The sequence below is a fragment of the Camelus bactrianus genome, chromosome 7, assembly GCF_048773025.1.
Source record: "Camelus bactrianus isolate YW-2024 breed Bactrian camel chromosome 7, ASM4877302v1, whole genome shotgun sequence".
NCBI classification, from domain to species: Eukaryota; Metazoa; Chordata; class Mammalia; order Artiodactyla; family Camelidae; genus Camelus; species Camelus bactrianus.
Window position 1 is genome coordinate 78,031,083 of NC_133545.1, and position 18,526 is coordinate 78,049,608.

At 42.3% G+C, this 18,526-nt stretch overlaps 1 protein-coding gene across 2 annotated transcripts in view; it reads left to right on the top strand.

Annotated features, from left to right (window-relative positions):
* Nucleotides 1-2,855: 2,855 nt before the first annotated feature.
* The window catches only part of SLC26A4 (solute carrier family 26 member 4), a 52,183-nt gene continuing 36,512 nt past the window's right edge, over nucleotides 2,856-18,526 (top strand). Inside the window, exons 1-6 of one of the 2 annotated variants that reach the window (XM_074367664.1) lie at nucleotides 2,856-3,474; nucleotides 4,262-4,428; nucleotides 6,001-6,140; nucleotides 11,543-11,653; nucleotides 13,265-13,449; nucleotides 14,050-14,214. In XM_074367664.1, coding sequence (XP_074223765.1) covers nucleotides 4,265-4,428; nucleotides 6,001-6,140; nucleotides 11,543-11,653; nucleotides 13,265-13,449; nucleotides 14,050-14,214 — 765 coding nt within the window. In that variant the 5' untranslated portion in view covers nucleotides 2,856-3,474; nucleotides 4,262-4,264. Of the gene's footprint in view, nucleotides 3,475-3,503; nucleotides 3,668-4,261; nucleotides 4,429-6,000; nucleotides 6,141-11,542; nucleotides 11,654-13,264; nucleotides 13,450-14,049; nucleotides 14,215-18,526 lie in introns of those variants that run through there. The other variant, XM_074367665.1, reaches the window with a different exon arrangement.

The following is an 18,526-nucleotide window of genomic DNA, read 5'->3' on the forward strand; positions in this document are numbered from 1 at the left end:
CCTTTGAGGGCTTGTTCTCTGCTGTATCCCCAGTGCTTACGATGGTGTCTGACACAAGTAGGGGACTCCATAAATGCTCACTGAATGAACGAGTGTCTGAATATATGTCCAGATGAATGAATGAATGAATGAATGAATGAGATACTTAAACATCCAACTCAGGATAACACAGAACATCAGTGTTTACTTGAAACATCGCTCAAGTTTCTTTTTTCTCCCTTCGTTGAAAAACCATAGAGTTCATGGAATAGGTAAGCAAAGATAACTTTAAAAGTTAAATACCTTTAAATAATAAGAAACTTGGGCAGGCCTTTAAATTACTTTGTTTAAAAAAAAAAACTGTGCCATTATTTCATGCCAGTGAGAGACAAATTTACTAAGCCACATATCAAATTTGGATTCATATTACAGAATGTACAGAATGTACCTCTACTATGTGAGACATTTATTGAATTACATTATATAAAAATGAATTTTTATTGACACTGGAAGTTGCTTTAAATTGGAATGGACTGCCACATAAATTTAGAAAGAATTCTTTCGTTTAGTGATTTTCTTAAAAAAAATTCTCATCTTGAAAAATTAGTTTCATTCCTACCCAATGATTTTTCAAGATCCCATCGTTAGGAATATGAAAATGAATGTGTGTATGTGTGTCCCAGTCATGCATATACATACATATATTAGTTTTCATGTTCTTTTTCATTAAAGGTTATTACAATATATTGAATATAGTTCTTAATAGATCCTTGAATAAATGAATAAATGAGTGAGTGTGCAGATCTAATAATGGACTCTGTCTTACACTCCAAGTACCTAAAGGCTAAATAAGAAAATGCATTTTAAATCAGCATTAACTGCTAAATAAGTGCTGAAAAGTAACACTAATATTGTCTGACATTTGTTTTGAAATGACACATCCATCTCTTTGGAAAGAAGTCCTGGAAACAATTATATTCTGGAAATAAGAACCACCCACCTGCATGAGGAACAGGTGAAGCTTGATTTCTAAAGCCTAAGTGAGTAATTTTGAGGTGTTTAATATAACAAGTAAATCAGATGAGGAGAGCAAGCTGTTATCACGTCCTACTCTTTGTTTTTAAAGGATGGCCACATTCAGACCATTGAAAAAAGTAGTTTTATACTTTATAGAAAACTGTAAGGGAGATGCCATTTTGTCCATGCACCATTCATTTCTTCAGTAGAAAAGGCTTTTAACAGGAAAAAAAAAATCAGTATCTTCATCCAGGTACATACAAGTCTTTTAGTGTGATAATTATTAAACTGAATTCTTACATAGTAAGATGCAAAGAAGAATTCTGTCTATTCTCCAAGAGAAGTTACACCATTGACTCCTAGGGTTATTTGATAGCTTATATTCTCCTCTGTCCTTCGGACACCTTTATCCCACTCTTTGTTCCTTTGAATTGTGCCATCACCATCATCACCAAGTTCTGAAGCAAAGTGGTCCACAGAGCTGACTGGACTACACTAAAACTGTTCACAGTAGCAAGTAACAGGGGTCAGAAATGCCTATCAGAATGGGACTCAGATTATATTTATATTTGCACAGCATGCTTTCAGATTAACTTAGTAAAGAATGGTGAGTTGTCTGGGTAAGTTACTGTGGAACTGAGTATGTGAGCTGATAGTATGAAATCCTAGACAGCTACTGATAAAGTTAAGAAAAATCCATATGTACTCACCTGGAAAAATATCCATGACATAGACTTAACTAAAAAAAAAAAAAAAGTTGTAGACCAATATGTAGTGTAATTTTTAATTGTTTTTATTCTACTTTATTTTAATTTCTTTTAGGGGGAGGTAATTAGATTTATCTGTCTGTTTTTTTATTTTTAGTGTAGGTACTGGGTATTGAATCCAGGACCTCTACCACTGAGCTACACCATCCCTCCCTTGTTTTGTTTTGTTTTGTTTTTTTAATATGTTTGGGCTGTAGATACATCGTTTTAGAAGACATTAGGTAGAAGGTAATAATGACTGAATGTTTAGTAGCATCCCTGGCCTCTTTCCACAAGATTACAGCAGTGTCCCTCCAATATGACAGCCAAAAATGTGTCTAGACATTGCCAAATCTCTCCCGGGTGGGAGTGGGGGTGGGGGATTGTCCTTAGTTTTAAGAACCACTACCATATATATACTCTCCTCTGCAGAGGAATAAAAATCCTAAACTTTGTGACTTGGATTTTCTTTTTAGATCATTTCTTCAAGGGTTCTTAACCTTAATAATGGTCAAGTAAGCTTTGGAAGATCTGTAGAAAGCTGGAGACTCATTCATTGCTCAGAAAAAAAAACACACACACACGCTTATATCTCATCAAATACAATTTCAGGGGATTTACACTTGGGTTCTCCTGAGAGGATTCTGTTTTCTGTTGCTTGTAGAATTGTCATGGTCTGTATTTTCCAGGTAACGGAAGGCTGGTGTCCGGAGGTCCACATTTTGGAGCCTCTTCTGCATATACTTCAGAACACACAATCAGGGGAGAATCTTCCTGTTTACCAAACTCTCTTTCCTTTCATCGTGACCTGAATTAGTCAGTTTTAGCAAGATTCATCCCAGCAGAAGACAAAACATGGATGAGGTAGGATCCACCCCACTCTCCCTCGCTCCCTTCTAGTCCTGATTCCTGTCTAGTCCAGCTTATTCCCTCCTTGATTTTCCAGATGCATGAGAAGAAAGAAAGAACCAAAGAGTCAGTTAGGTAAGAAAGGGGGCCAGCTGGACACTTGATTTTTTTTTATTGAGGTATAGTCAGTTTACAATGTTGTGTCAGTTTCTGGTGTACAGCACAATTCCTCAGCCATACAAGAATATGCATATATTCGCTTGATTTTGATGGTGTAGTAAAAACACAGGGTCACAGAAAAGTTGGTATCTAAGGTTTATGAATAAATTATGAACTCTTTTTAACCACCACCCACCGGGTACTTCTTAAAAAAAGACTTAGAAACCGAAAGCCTAATTAAATGCAGACTGGCCACTGCTCCTTTCCTCCTCCTCACCTAGTGTGAGGGCTTTGTGGTAGACCACGGAGCTTTCGGATTTAGGCGTCAAGGTCAGCGATGCCGGTAATCGCTGGCCTCTTCTTTCTTCCACGCTGGGCTCTGCTCTCCTGTAACAAGTTCCCCTGGGGCTGTCCCGCCCCTGACCTCGCAGCCCACGTTATTAATTGCGAGGCGAGTGAGGATTCGGGTGGCCCCTGGGTGACAGCCGGTAAGATTCTCAGCCTTCCCGGTTCGTTTCAGGAAAGGGAAAGAATGCTGGAGGGGTAAGATTTTTCTTTCCTGGTAGGATAGGTGGGGAAAGACCGCTGCCTGTGTGTCCCTCTTTTGGACTAAGGTGTCTCTGTTGCTCCATAAATAAAACGTCTCACTGCCTTCTGCGAGCGCTATAAAGGCGGCGGAACGGCCGTCCCGGGGGCATTCCAGGCAGGACGTGAGCCGAAGCAGGTGAGATCGTCACTGAAGACGCAGCGCACCCCACCCCGCCCTGGCTGAACTCTCGGGGAGGCATCGCAGTTTGGGGATGGGACTAATGGCCGGGGAGGTGTGGCGGCTGGGCATGGAGCCTCCGGGCAGAGGCAGCACAGCCTTCTTTCTGAGAAGCTGAGAGCGAGAGGGAAGATAAGAAAACAGGCCCGGGGTGAGACGTGCTCCACCCGCCCAAACTTCTGTCCCGGGGAGAGCGGGAACCGCTGTTGGAATTTGCCTGCAGCGCGCGCGCAGCCTCCGGACCTGGGGAGTGTGGCCTGAGGGTCTCACGCCCGGCCCCGGGGGCTGTGCTTCTTTCTAAAGGGGTGCCTGGCGCTGCGCCCTGGGTCAGGTACCGGAGAAGAGGGACACTCATTCGTAGTGTCCCCTGTCCGCCCCATACGCGCCGTGGGCCCCAGCTCGAGTTTGGGGAGATTTCAGGACGCGGACAGCGCCCTGGCTGCAGGTCGGAAGGGACTTGGTCCGGCTCCGGCAGCCCCCGTAGCGGGCCTCACTCCCTAAAAGTCCCGGAGCTCCGGGCAGCAGGTGCAGGCTCAGGACCCGGAGGTCCTCGGGGACCCCTCAGGGAGGCTGCTGGTGCGCGCCCGGGGGCGGCGGGCCTGGGAAGCCGAGGGCGGCAGCGAGCCGGCCAGGCTTTCGGGGATCGGATGCAACAGGTGGGGCCGGGAGGCAGCTAACGGGCGGCCTTCACCTCCTCTTCTCGTCTGGCGCTCCATCGTCTCCGTTCTCCTCGTCCTCCTCGCAGGTCATGGCAGCTCCTGGCGGCAGGTTGGAGCCGCCGCCGCTCCCCGAGTACAGCTGCAGCTACGTGGTGTCGCGGCCGGTCTACAACGAGCTCGCCTTTCAGCAGCAGTATGAGCGGCGCCTGCAGGAACGCAAGACGATGCGCGAGAGCCTGGCCAAGGGCTGCAGGTAGCGGCCGCGGCAGGCGGGGCGCGGGACGCGGTGGAGCCGGGCGTCGGGGCGAGCGGACCGGCGGGCGTGCCTGGCCGCGGAGCGTGGGATGCCGCGCCGCCCTGACGAGTCGCGCCGGCTGATGCCAGCGCACGGACTCTGGTTCTCCCGTCCGCAACGCGGGCTGTCCTGGGGGGAGGGTAGCGCCATCATTCTCGGCCGGAATCGACCCTAGTCTCGGAAACTCATCTTTGGGGAGAGTGTGTTCCGGGAGCGCCATCTCCTTTTCCTTTCTTAAGAGTACTTGGAGTGCGCCTTGGGATTCAGCGAGTTCCTGCGGCCTTCTAGTGAAGGCCAGGCTGAGAGTGGGAGAGCAAGGAGCTCGATTACAAAGAGATGATGGGTAACCCCATCACCTGACTTAGAATCCTTGAAAGCCTCAAGCTCATCTAGGCAGGATGCTACTCAGACACGGAATGAAGGCTAGAGCACAGGAGAAGCGCTGTGTGCTCCAGGTTCTCCACCATCAGGCAGTGGGACACCCCGCCCCCGCTCCGGTTCTAAATCCAAACGGGCCACCGGTAATTAGAGATCACAAACAAAAAGAACTGTCAGGTGCTGCCAGACTTTTTCTTAAAAAAAAAAAACTTTCATTATAAAACATTTCAAATACATTCAAAAGTAGGCGTGGTCGTGTAATAAACCCCCTCCATGTTTTTACCCATCACCCAGCTTCAACGATGATCTCAAAGTTAATCTTGTTTCACCTATCACCACACACTTGCCTCACTTCACTATTTTTTTTTTTTTTTTTGGCAGCAAATCCCATATAGTGTTGCTGGTTGTTGTTGTTGTTGTTGTTGTCGTCGTCGTCTATATTTCAGTATATATCTTTTAGGGACTCTTTTTTAAAATACAACCACAATTCCATTATCACGCACAAAAATAATTTCTTCATATAAAAATTGAGTCAATAAAATTTCCAATTGTCTCAAATATAATTTTTAAAATAATTTATTTGAATCAGGAGACAGTGTTCACCTACTTTTAATATGTGTTTTTCTTTTGCCTAGATAGAGGTTGTTGAATTTAAAAAACTAGATAGCAAGGGACAGTGAGATATACACTCATGTTAAAAGAGCTTTGTAAAAACTGGTTCCAAGCTCCTATTGCCAAAATAGACAGAGCTTATTTATGTTTCTTTAAAGCAAAATAGAAGAAAAAGAAGGTGCCTGGGTTAGGAAGTCTGAAAACTAATCTCCATTTAAAGACTCCAACATTGATCAGTCTGTGGCTGGACCAGAAAATGGGTTCTTGTTTAGGGATATTTTCTCAGAGGATTAAGAAAGTGGGAGAGGGGAGGGAACACTTAATCCTGTGTTTTCTAGTACAGTGCATTTAAAAGGGTAAATAAATAGAGTTCTTGGCAAAAACATGGTAAGCACTTCACTGTTAGTATTTTCCATGCAATTCCGATTCTTTTTTCTAAGTAGTTAGAAACATTAGCAGAGTTCGGTTCAAAATTTTGTGATTTGCAGTGGGTTGTGACCGAGATTGAATTGGCAGTCTAGTTTTCTTGTCTTTTGACAGTTGTCCAAGAAAGAGGACCCTTGGTGTGCTGAAGACTCTCCTGCCCATCTTGGACTGGCTCCCCAAATACCGGATCAAGGAATGGCTGCTTAGTGATATCATTTCGGGAGTTAGTACTGGGCTAGTGGGGACACTACAAGGTAAGCTACTGCTGGGCTAGCTCGTGAGTGATTGAGCATCACAGTTTCCAGCCGCAGTTCCTAACTGCCGCCTGGCTCCCATGAGTCTGCACCAAATGCTTGCTCATCTTTTAAGACCTTTTAAGACCTTCATCTTTTCTTCAGAGCCTGCCCCTTAGTGGTGAGAGTCCCTTCTTTCTTCTCTTCCTAGGAAACCCTGCTGCTTCGCTAGCTGCCTGGCTCCAACTAGAGCCCTAGCACCTAAACAGTGACTCCCCAGTTTTCATTGACCACAGCCCATGGGAAGAAGTATGTATTACTTCATGACCCATACACATGATCAGTATCTCAACTTTTGCGAAATAACATTTACCTTCACTACAAGTGATACCCTCTGATATTTTCTATCCTGCCCTATTCTATTCTGCTTGTATTTTTTAAAAAATGATGATTGTAGCCCTGTAAGTTATTTGACATTTCATGCATGGTCTTGACCTGCAGTTTGAAACTGACTTAAGTTTCTCTTAAGGAAAAGAGAAGAAAGTATTTTAGTCTAGACTACACGTAAGCATTTTTTTCCTGCTCCTACCCTCACCCCCACTTTTTTAGTCCATTCCCATATTTTCTGGCAAAATGTCCCAGACTAGGTGGTTATTCATTTTAACTGCCTTTATGCTGTATTTCCATGAGGGTCTTGGAAATCTGTGGCATAGCTGGTGAATAGCTGTATGGGCATTCTCCTCTATCTCCCATCCCCATCATCTTGCTTCTGCCCTCCCCTCAACTCTACAAATCCCCTGAACCATGAAAACAGAAATCTCATTTATTTATTGTAATTTTATGGAACGGGCATATGTTTATGCCGGGCAGTAGGTACACTGACATGAATAAGATGCACCTCCTGCTTTCTAGGTGTTTATTATAGTCCAATGGGGAGGGAGATAGATAACAATTCAATGTGAGGGCTGTAGCAGGGGTAACATTGCTTGGGAAGGGAGTGTACACAGGGGCAGTCGACCCTGGAGACTGGGAATGGCTTCCTGGAGGAGGATTGGTCAGAGCTGTTTCCCTGAAGGTTGAGTCTCAGTTTGCCAAGTGATGGGAAGTAGGGTGGAATAGAAACGTGTGTAGAAAGATGGCCCGGAAATGGACTATTTCAGAAATTAGTCATAATGGTTGTGCAATGTCATGAGCCAAAATTTGCCTGTGGAGCTCTCAGGATTACTAAGAGCAGGCCAGGTAGAGTTCCACAGAGAAGGAGGATGTGCTGTGGCCTCAGTGTGGAGCCCCCACCTAGTCAACGGTGTTTTCAATCACAAAGGTGCACAGGAGAGTTGGACGGGGCTGTGCGGCTCCTATGTTGAATGATGCCAAGTACCTGTGTGCACAGTGGGCTCTAGTAGCTGTGACATGGCAACACCCGGTGGCTCCCCGGGGACGGGAACCATCTAATTCATGTTTGGTCCGCTCGTGCCTCGCATGAGGCTGACACAGAATAGATGGCCCTGTAACACTTAATGAAGAGGACCGAATTGCATTCCTGATAATGAATCATCTTTATATATGAAAAATGGTATTTCAAACTGTGTCTCCCAAGTGTTCAGAGACAAGTATCTTATAAAGACTTAGTTTTAATTTTAGTTTTGTTTATTATCAGACACTATGCTAAGGGCTTTGGCCAGTTATCTCATTTAATCCTCACAACAACTATAATTAGGTCATTTTCAGTAGTTGAGACATCTGTTAAATCCTGCTCAAGGTCGTGGAGCCAGGAAATGGTAGAGCTGGGATTTGAACCCAGAGTCTAATTCCTAGGATCTTAATTTATACACCATGCAGTTCCTTGATTTATGAATATGTTTTCCAGAAACATTATCTCTGTAAAGTTATCTTTGTAAGGTGAATTTCTAGGAGGGTAACCTGGTTCATTCATACATTCATTCTTCATCCATCATCATTCATTCACTTAGTAATATTTATAAGACCAGCCATGGGGATTCAGTGGTTTACTGACAGGCACAGGTACTGACTTCCTGGAGCTCATTTTGAGTAGTAGACAGAGGAATTAAATAAGCAAAGAAATAGAGAAATAATTATAGATTGTGGTATCTATTATGGTGGATTAAATATGCTTTAATAGGGATTAATTTGGGGAGGGACTGTTTATTTTAGATACAATGGTCAAGGAAGGCCTTCCTGAGGGGTGAGATTTAATCAGTGTCAGGAAGATGGGAAGGAGACAACCATGTAAAGGAGCAGAAAGAAGAGTGTACCAGGCAAAGGTGCAAAGTCCCTGAGGTCAAAAAAAGCTTAATATTTTCAAGGGAGGAACGGGAAGAATTCTAATGTGTGGGTGGAGAAAGGGCCAGGGTGGGGGAGCAAACAACGAGATAAGGTTAGGGCCAGGGTTTAGGGTGAGATGGATGAGTCACTTACAGGGAGCCTTCTTAAATAATGTGCCCTGGGCAACTCACTTGCCTCGCCCTAGTCCCAGCCCTGAGGATAGACAGCTTGAAGCAGGTCAAGCAGGAGATGGAGCTGAACAGATCTGAAATATATTTTGGAGCAAGAATTACTGATCATATACTGATGGATTAGGACTGGCTGAGGAGCAGGTTTGGGATGAAAAACCAAGTTTCTTTTTGGACATGTTAAATTTGAGATGCACATGAGACATCTAAGCAGAGATGCTCAATACAGAGTTGGAATTACTGGAGGCATGAAGGTCATTGGAGAGGTCTGGGCTAGCCATCAAAGTCAGGAAAGCATCACTCTAGAGGTGATAGTTAAAGGAATGGGAATGCCAGAGAATATCTAGGCAGAAGGGGCAGATGAGGAAGAGAATTGGGCTGGAGTACTTAAAGGTGAGGAGGATAAAGAGAGCCCACAAAGAAACATGCAGAGGTTGGGCTCAGGAAGTTAGAGAAAAAGAACAATCTGAGCAATGTGGGGTTAGAAGCCAAGAAAGAAGTTTGCTTGCTTGCTTGCTTTCTCTTTTTCTTTCCTCTCTCTCTTTCTTCCTTTCTTTCTTTCTCAGTATAGAGGTATTGATAGTGTGGAATGCTCTAGAGGGCAGAGTATGATGATGAGACAGACAAATGCTTTTAAGAAGGTTTGCTGTGAAGCAGAGTAGACAAATGGCTGTAACCAGAGGCATAAGGGACAAAGGTAGAGTGGCAGGAGGATTTATTTTTCCTTTAATATATGAGGTCCTAGAACATATCTGTGACCCAGTGGGAATGACCTAATAGAAAGATTTGTGGTCCAAGAGGTAGAGGAGAAATCAACTGAAAGTAGTGAGAAGGGGCAAGTGTAGATGGGTTCAAGGACAGAAGGGGGAGGGCCTAACGATGGGATAGTTCCTTCATTTTCAAAGGAGGAAAGACAGACAAAATGGTGCAGATGCAAGGAGACTTGAAATTGTGGTAAAAAGCCAGTTAGGGACATCTTGTGGATTCTGTGGTTTGGATGAAGTTGAAGATTCATCCGTGAATCATGTCTGTGTGGGATGGGTGGGGTGGGCAGTTTGAGGAAAGTAGGGGAAGTCTGAGTATCCAGCTCAGAGATAGGAAGAGCACACTTCCTGGGAAATGGGATTGGATCACCAGGCAGTGTTAAGTGCCCACTGGGGGTGGGCCATCGTGAAATTTATGTGAAACTTGTCAGCCCCAATGTAGTCTCTATGTCAGTTGTCTAGCTGTTCCAATGCTGGCATGGAAAAGGGTGATGTTTGGGTTCAGCCAGATTGGGGTTTCACCGGACAAGAAAAGGAGAGAAGAGAGAGAGTGGAGCGAGGAAATTCAGGGTATTTGCGAAAATTCTACGGACAAGGTGGCAAGTGAAGGCAGGAAGCTGTCAAGGATAGGGGAAAGTGGGTCACTTCGTGGATTAGAAGCCTCATGAGAACAGAGAAATGTTGCAGGAAGGATTCTGAAGCAGGTGAACGGAAGAGCTAGGCGGATGTAGGCCGAGAGACGGAGGCTCAACATTGATATTTCAGAGCTGATGCTGCTGTTTCTACGGAAGCAACGTCTGTGACATATCCGTTGGCTGGGCAGCCGAGGAGTGGAGGAGAACTCATCAAGGCGACAGAGTTACTGAGAAGCCAGAAAGGCTAAGGATAACGAGGTCTTTTTTACTTTTGTTCTTAAAATAATTCCCAGCAGGCAGCAAGAAATCAGCGCAGCCCTTTTAGTGCTATTTTTATTCACAGCTATGGGGAATGCACTCTCCACTCTCTACTTTTGCCTTCTAGATGCTTCCAAATAGTTGCTGGCACCACCTTTATCAATATATGCACCATTCTACACATGAAGTGCACCAACACAGAGATTCCATAGTTTAAAACAATGGCTTAAATTTCTTTACAAATTGTATAATGTCAAAATTATTGTACCAACTTCCTATATGATTACAGGATATTTGAGTGGCATTTGTCCCTAAATAGGATACTATGTGAAAAATGTAAAAGTCCTCATTTCCCAGGCCTGTAAGAACTGTAGAGTCCAGTTTAGGGAAGTGGAAGTTTGAGAAAGACTTGGAAGTTCATTTCCTGTTCCTTCTTTTCTTGTCTTCCCTTTGTAGAGTCGTCTTTTATTCCATCTTCTTAGAGAACAACTGATTATTGCAATTCCTTGCTGTAATTTATATATTGAAGCAACAGCATCAGTAATACAGATTTCTCTTCTTGAATGCAAACTCTCTAAGGGCAGAGACTTTGTTTTGTCCACTGCCGTATTCCCCCAAACCTCGAACAGCGCCTGGCACATGGAGGGGACACACTCAATAGCTGTTGAATGAATGAATGATTAAATGAATGCTCATTGTGGGAAACTAGAAAAGACATATAAGGAACATGAAAAAATACCTTACCAACAAACTAGAAGTCTCCTTTGATGCTACCATAGCGACAACCCACTGAACCCGTATTTTAGAAAACATCCTACTAGACACACAAATGCCTATGTATATAAAAGAAGAAAGAACTGTCTGAGAATGATAAGCACTAAATTCAGGAGAGTGGTTCAGGATAGTGGTTGCCTTCTGAGGGTGGAGGGAGGAGACAGGAAGGGATGGAGAAAGAGTATACAGGGAGTTTCAACTGTACTGGCAATAATTTATTTCTTAAGCATGATGGTGGATATTATTTCATAGTCTTTATGTCACCCAATGAGAGGATGACTGGATTATTGATCGGTGGAGTCAACTCATTTGAGCAGGTGACACGTGAAGATGCAATCATTATCCCAGCTGACTCGAATCATGTTCTGCATCCTAGGGTAGCCACAGACCGTATGCAAAATAAGGAGATCACTCAGGACGAGCTGCAAATCGAAGAGGTCTATGAAAAGACGTCTCCTTGTACAGTAGGAATATAGCGTAACTTTTGTTTGTGGATCTGACCATTTTGGATGTACTTTCAGGCTTGGCGTACGCTCTGCTAGCTGCTGTTCCCGTGGGATATGGTCTCTACTCTGCTTTTTTCCCTATCCTGACATACTTTATCTTTGGAACATCAAGACACATCTCAGTTGGTAATTATCTGCATATACAATTGTATTTGTTCATGTGTTTTGGCTGTATTATGTGCGTTCTGCTTCCATATCTTTGTTAACGTTTGCCAGGGAGATGTAGGACATAAGAGCTTTGACAGCCCTTCCTAGTCAATGATGCAATGGTTCTTAGCTTTCAGAATACTATGCTGTTAGTCAGGTTTATGCTTAACTTTTTTTTTTTTTAATGAAGAGGAAGAATTGGAAAGATTGTTTAAAAATTATAGCCTACCTTCAAATCTTAGCATGTTTTGATTTTCAAAAATATCATACATTTGAATCCATATTTAGAAAGTGTTCTCTTCCAAGGGGAAAAAATCTTCAAGCGGTCTTTGAACCTACTGTTTTACTAGATTAACTCAGCTTTGACTAAATTATGTTCATCAAATACATATTCATTGTTTTGTTAAGGAGCATACTTAAAGTCACTAATATTGGAAGACTGGCAAAATCGTGCCAAAAAAATTTAGAAACTAAACTTGACTTTCCTTCTTGGCATGGCTCAAAATAGGTTTATTTCCTAATGTTCCTAAAATTTGAATTTTCTTTTGCTAGAATGTTCTAGTAAATGAATGTTTCAATGCTATTTTGCAACTCTGACATTTATACTTGAGATAATTTTGTGCCTACATCCATCTGCTGGCTAGACATGTCTGCCTGGACAATCTTCTTGAAACAAATTCAACCACCTACTACTATATCCCCTACCCCTATCCTGGTCCTTAGTTGTACTTTCCCCAGTAGTGGGCATATTGCCTTTTCTGTAAAAGGGAATCAGGAAGAGGTTATTGACTGACGGGACTTCCTCACCTGGGAGAATGGATCAGTATCAAATGAGTGACAAGCTGAGGAACATAGAAGCAGATTTTCTTCCCTTTGGTATTCTATGCATTTAGATACTCCAGGTTACTGCACTTGGATCCTGAGTCCTCCCAACTGTTAAAACCTTCCATGATCAAATGATAGGATCGTCATCATCATGGATAAAAATATCAGTAGTGAATGAAGCAGCTGCTGGAAGAAAAGTACTTTTTAAATATAGAATCTTACAGATTGGCATTTGATATGAAAAAATAATCTGTCTTGGAAAGAGAAAGAGAGAAAATCTATACTCCGTTTGCTATTTCTTTATCTGAATTTTGGCCCTGTGATATTGATCAAGGTACTCAGTTCTACAGAGATCAGGACATTGGACACTGTAGGAATTGAACTTACGTGGAGTAAAAATATCCTGGGACAAGTAAGGATTCAGCTAGTATGCCATTTCTGCCAGGAAACCTTTCCTGATAGCTCCCCCCTCCATCTCGTCCTCACCCATACACATGAAGATCAAACACAGATAGGTTAGACACCCTTTATGAGTACTTAGAACGCATCCTGAAAGCTGTATTATAATTACCCACCTACATGTCTGTCTTGCTCATTTCTGGGTCATGAATGCCTTGAAATACCTGCTTTTTAGCTTCTTTTATGAACAAACAGTATTTTCTCAATCACAGCTAATTACTTCAGTACTTCCAATCCTATGTAGACATATTGAGCTTAAATATTTGCAATTAATGCTTTTTAACTGATAGAGGCTTCTTTCCCCAGGACCTTTCCCAGTGGTCAGTTTAATGGTGGGATCTGTTGTTCTGAGCATGGCCCCCGATGAACACTTTCTCATAACCAGCAGTAATGGAACTGCACTGAATACCACCGTGATAGACTCTGTGGCTAGAGACACAACGAGAGTATTAATTGCGAGCACCCTTACTCTTTTAGTTGGAATCATACAGGTAATGGGTTTACAAGGAATATATAGATTGGCATGATTTTTATTTGAAATAACTTAATTGTAAGGCAAGTAGACTTAAAGATTCATTTAAAAGCAAAACAAATCAACTTACTGGTTCCCCAAAGTTATTTTTTAAATTATATTGTTTTAGGTCAGATGCTAACATAGTCAGCGAGAGCCCACTTATTAAGGCTCACTTAATCATCAGAGACAGAGAAAAAAAAGTAAAAGAACATGCTTTTGATTCAAGTGATTCAAATGACGATGAGAGAAGGGAAGTGGGCAAGAACCTATCAAGAGAAAAAGGCATTCTGGTGAGCAGAGCCATGAAACTTCAAAGTCACAGACATAAGCTACAGGATTTTTCCTTTTCTTGTTACATATCTAGAAATACTTCAAGGTGCATGTTACACATGGTTTTCAAATTTTAGATTGGTGAAGGGGGGGAGATAGGGAATTAAGAAATTCAGATTTGTTTCCCCAGGTATGTATTGGCAGGCTACCAGAGTTTTAATTGGTGTTAAATTTAATTTACTAATAATTCAAAGGGGTTGGTTCTTCTCCCAGGCAAACATGTAATTTTCCTTTCTTCGTGTTCCAGTTGATATTTGGAGGTTTGCAGATTGGATTCATAGTGAGGTACTTGGCAGATCCTTTGGTTGGTGGATTCACGACAGCTGCTGCCTTCCAAGTGTTGGTCTCACAGCTGAAGATCGTCCTCAACGTTTCAACCAAAAACTATAATGGAATTCTCTCCATTATCTATGTAAGTGTTGCTCCCTACTCCGGGGATGATTCACTTTTTCTGTTTAACATGAATCTGGGGATCGTACGGTTCCTTCTTGCCTTTGGGGGCCGTTGAAAATATTCTTCTCTGAAATAAGCCGTAGAATCAGGAGTAACATTGAAGAAGACGGATTTTGCAAATCATTGTTCTCAACTGATCAAAATGGTTTCAGATGTGTCACTGCTCTTAAAAATATTAATGAAAGCAAAGTGGTATAGTGAAGTGAAGACTGATTTGGGAGGCAACAGACTTGAGTTCTGGTCTCAACTTTGCCTCTGACAAGAAGTGACCCATGTAGACATATCATGGAGGATAGCAGTTGAAATCTCAGTTTTGGAGCAAGATGACCGGGATTCATATCCTGACTACTAGCTTTATGAGCGTATCACCATGCCTCAGTTTCCTTCTCTGCAAAATGGGGTTGGTAATAATATCTACCAGTTAAGTTAAATAAGGACATAAGAGAAGCACTTGGCCCCCAGGGCTGGCACTTAACAAAGTCCTCAAAAAAAAAAAAAAAAAAAGCATTATTTTGAAATTATTATTTCACATCTCAAGGCTTCTTTTCTGTTTTATTTATAAAAATGAAATGACTTGAGATGTATCTCTAAAGCCCTTTTTAACTGTGAGAGTCCATAAAATGCATAATATAAATGTCTCAGCAATTATAGATGAAAAGGAACATTAGATTCAGAGATGATTCAACATGCAAAAGAGATGCAAAAGGAGGATGTAGATCACACTAATTAGATCTGCAACAGTTCTTGGATCGAAATGTATGTTCTATATAAAGCATGTTATCGATGCTTGAGAAGTGGTGATAATAGTAACATGATGTCACCCACGCTGGGGGAGAACGGGCCTATGCAAATAGAATGTGCCAGCATTAAGAATGGCGTTTGAGTCCTTGAATGAGCCAGGTGTTAGTTTCTAAAACAATGTAAGGCTGTGATCATATCTAAAACTTAGTGAGGTTGGGGGGAGTTGGCTCAAGTTCACAATAGTGCCACAATCCCCCATTACTTGGGCCATTCAGCAAATACTGCCAAGTGCTAGCACAGGCCAGGTACTGTGCTAAGTCGTGGGACAAGGTAGAGGAGGGGGTATAACACAGGGATTAAGACCATGGACTTTGCCCTTCAATAGACTTCAGCTGGAGTCCTGGATCCACCACCTACCCACCCATGTGATTCTGGGCATGTCGTATTTAACCTCTCAGTGTTCTCGGTTGTAAAATGGGAGTAATAATGGTAGCTGCCTGTAGAATTGTGAGGATTCAACAAGAAAATGTGTGGAAAGCCCTTAGGCTCCAGGGCTCATGGTGAGAGTTCAGTCTCCTATTGTTATTTCCAGTCTCGTGATGATCAGACCCTGCGGAGGTCACTGTTCGCTTCTCAAGGACCCAGGCTATTAGCAGACATCAGCACAGGCTGGTTTTGAAGTCATCATTATTTTTGTCATTGTTGATTTTTTTCCTACCAAGTCCTTGGTTTGCTTTGAGACCTTCTGACTGCCTTTTTCTAACAGCCCTCTCACTTTGGCCGTCCCTACGAACCTTGCTTTTTCTTGCATTCATATTTTCCCTGTCAACTGTTCATTCATTTATTCCTTCATTGTCATCCATTCATCTTTTCAGGAAGTATTTATTGACAACCTACCATGTGTCAAGCACTGTTCACTCCCTGTACAAACCCACTGACTCCTGCATCCACCAAGACACCCCTGAGTGTATTCGAATGCCTCTTTGTGTGAACAGTGCTAGGCCCGCATCCACACAGATCACAGGAGGCCTAGGCCAGTCGTTCACCTGGATCCCTGACCGTTGGTGGACTTCTACAGACGGGGGGCTGAATCAGTTCTTCTGGTCTCCTAGGACTATGTTGAGGATGAATCTCGCTGCAAATAATCCCACTTTCAACAAAGACTAAAATAACCAGGAAACACTAGAACAGCATCAAAACTAGTCTAAACCAAATGCGATCATTATGCAACTTATGTCCTGTTGAACATTGTTCTTGAAGCCTCAGGTTAGAGTGTGTCCCAGAATTCTGCAAGCAGTTCCTCCCACACCAGCCAGGTTGGATAAGGATACTTCAATCGTCTCTATGTGAGGGTGAACATTAGCTTGCTCCTCCGGAAAAAGAGAGTCAACAGATCTGGAAATAATTGCATAAGGGTTGAATGAGCCAGTCAGTACCTGAACAGAGGGTTCTCCTTATGATATTACCAGTTGCAATTATTCGTGAAAGAATCCTTCAACAAATGCAGGGCAGCAGTGGATCCCTCCAGGCAAGACTGTAAGATTGTTGTAAAATGCTGTTCCTGGAATGCAGTTAACACCCCTTTTGTTACAAGCCTGTACTTTGAATTGCCTGCCTGCCACTCCCCTCCATCCCCCCCAAAAAAGGAAATAATGAATACAGAGAATAGGAGAAGGAAATATTGGGGAAGAAAAGAAAAATAGAAAACTTGATTTACAAACACCAGAGAGGCTGGGTATGGGATGCAGAAGGGAAAAGGACAGGGTGTTGGCAGAATTCAGAATTAGTAATACTCTTCCTGCCACGGTGTACTATTCAGTTATGTAAGTAAACCACACAGTCCCTTTCCGAGTGTTCATGTTTTCCTGTCCTTCTCTGTGAGTTGCTTGTCTCCATAGACAAGGGGAGCCTCTTACTAAATTGATGCTATTTCCCCATTGCTTCCCCTAATGAGAAGGAAGAATACACTGAAAAGTTCTGCCCAGATGGCGAGAGTTTTGAAAGCCACCACTAAGCTCGATCAGATTCATTACTTCGAACCTAGTTCAGTATGTAAAAATGAAGCCATTGTAATAAGGAAAGTAACACGTTAAGGGTCGAGCTTATATACACACAGAAGTTCCGGCAGGAGGAAATGCCTGAGAGCAAGGGGTGATTATTGAAGGATTTGTTATATTCGTAGAGATAAGATGAATTAAAATAAACTTGGCACCGAAAGTTAACCAATGAATTTTCTCATATGTAATACCAGGTATAATTTTTAACTTATGGCTGCCTATACCCAGAAGGAAGAAATTCTCTGAATGAAATGGTCCTAAAATTCTCCAAGCATGATAGGAAATATAGTAAAATATTACCCAGTTCTGAAAAGTTTCATTATCTTGATTTGAACTATTCTGGGCTAAAATAGAGAATCATAAGCGTATTCATATTTTAAACATATTTTAGTAAGTGTTTTAAAAGTAAACTAAATTAGAATTACTTTTCAGTGCTTTCTTAAAGCATCATTTCTGTATCTTTGAGAACAATCTCACTACTTCAGTTTATATGGGTGAGTTTTATTTCCAAATAGGTTGAACTTTCTATTGCAGAACTTAAGAGAGTCAGCTAGTATATTCATATGCCTTGCTGGGTGCAATTGTGTAATATAAACTGATTTTGGTTTTTGCAGCTCATAGTTGCAAGAGATGCTTTTTATTCAAAGGTCTAAGTGACTCTCAGCTTAAACGGGAACCCTGTCAGTAACCACTTTTGTAAGATGAAAGGTTTTAGGATTGGGATAGTCATTCTGATTGTTTCTGAGTTTGAATTTTTCCATCACGCCCTTAAAGTAAACCTTCATCGTATAGACAGTTAATTGAAATATTGTATCTAGCTCATGAATTAAGGAGGGTCATCACTAGAAAACTGATAAGGTAAAGGGCCAGACAGCAATATCTTCAAGACTCTGAGGTGTGTGGGGCTGTCTACCCCCATGGAAGACGCCCTAAGTTGTGTCCACTCCTGGTAGTTTCTCCATTTTTTTTCGCCCTGCTGCCACTTGCTTCACCTTGTTACTATCAATGTATCCGCATTTTTACTAACTCTGGAAAGCAACATAAATGTGCTAGTATTGGGTTGAAAGCAAGAGCAAAACTGCAAGTCAGAATCTTGAACTCTGGTTCAAGCACGTGCAGGAATGTACTATGCTTGCACAATGACTTCTCTTGCTCCCTTACTCCTGAATATTTTCCAAAGAGTTAAGGTTGCTGGCAAGATGACTCTTAGATTACTTAGCGATCGTTATAGATAATTGTTACCTGGTTGTTATAATTATTTTAAGTAGTATTTTATCCCCATATAAAAGCATATCTTTTTATATCTTCATATAAAAAGCATATTCAAAGAAAAGCAACCTTCACCGGGGGATTACTTGTCTCAAAGAATTGAGGAATACCTCCTTCAGTCATGCCTTCTACAGAACTGACGTTGCTATAACAAAGACACCAGTGTTCTCCCCTGGGATGCTCCCTTGCTAATCTCCCTTGATT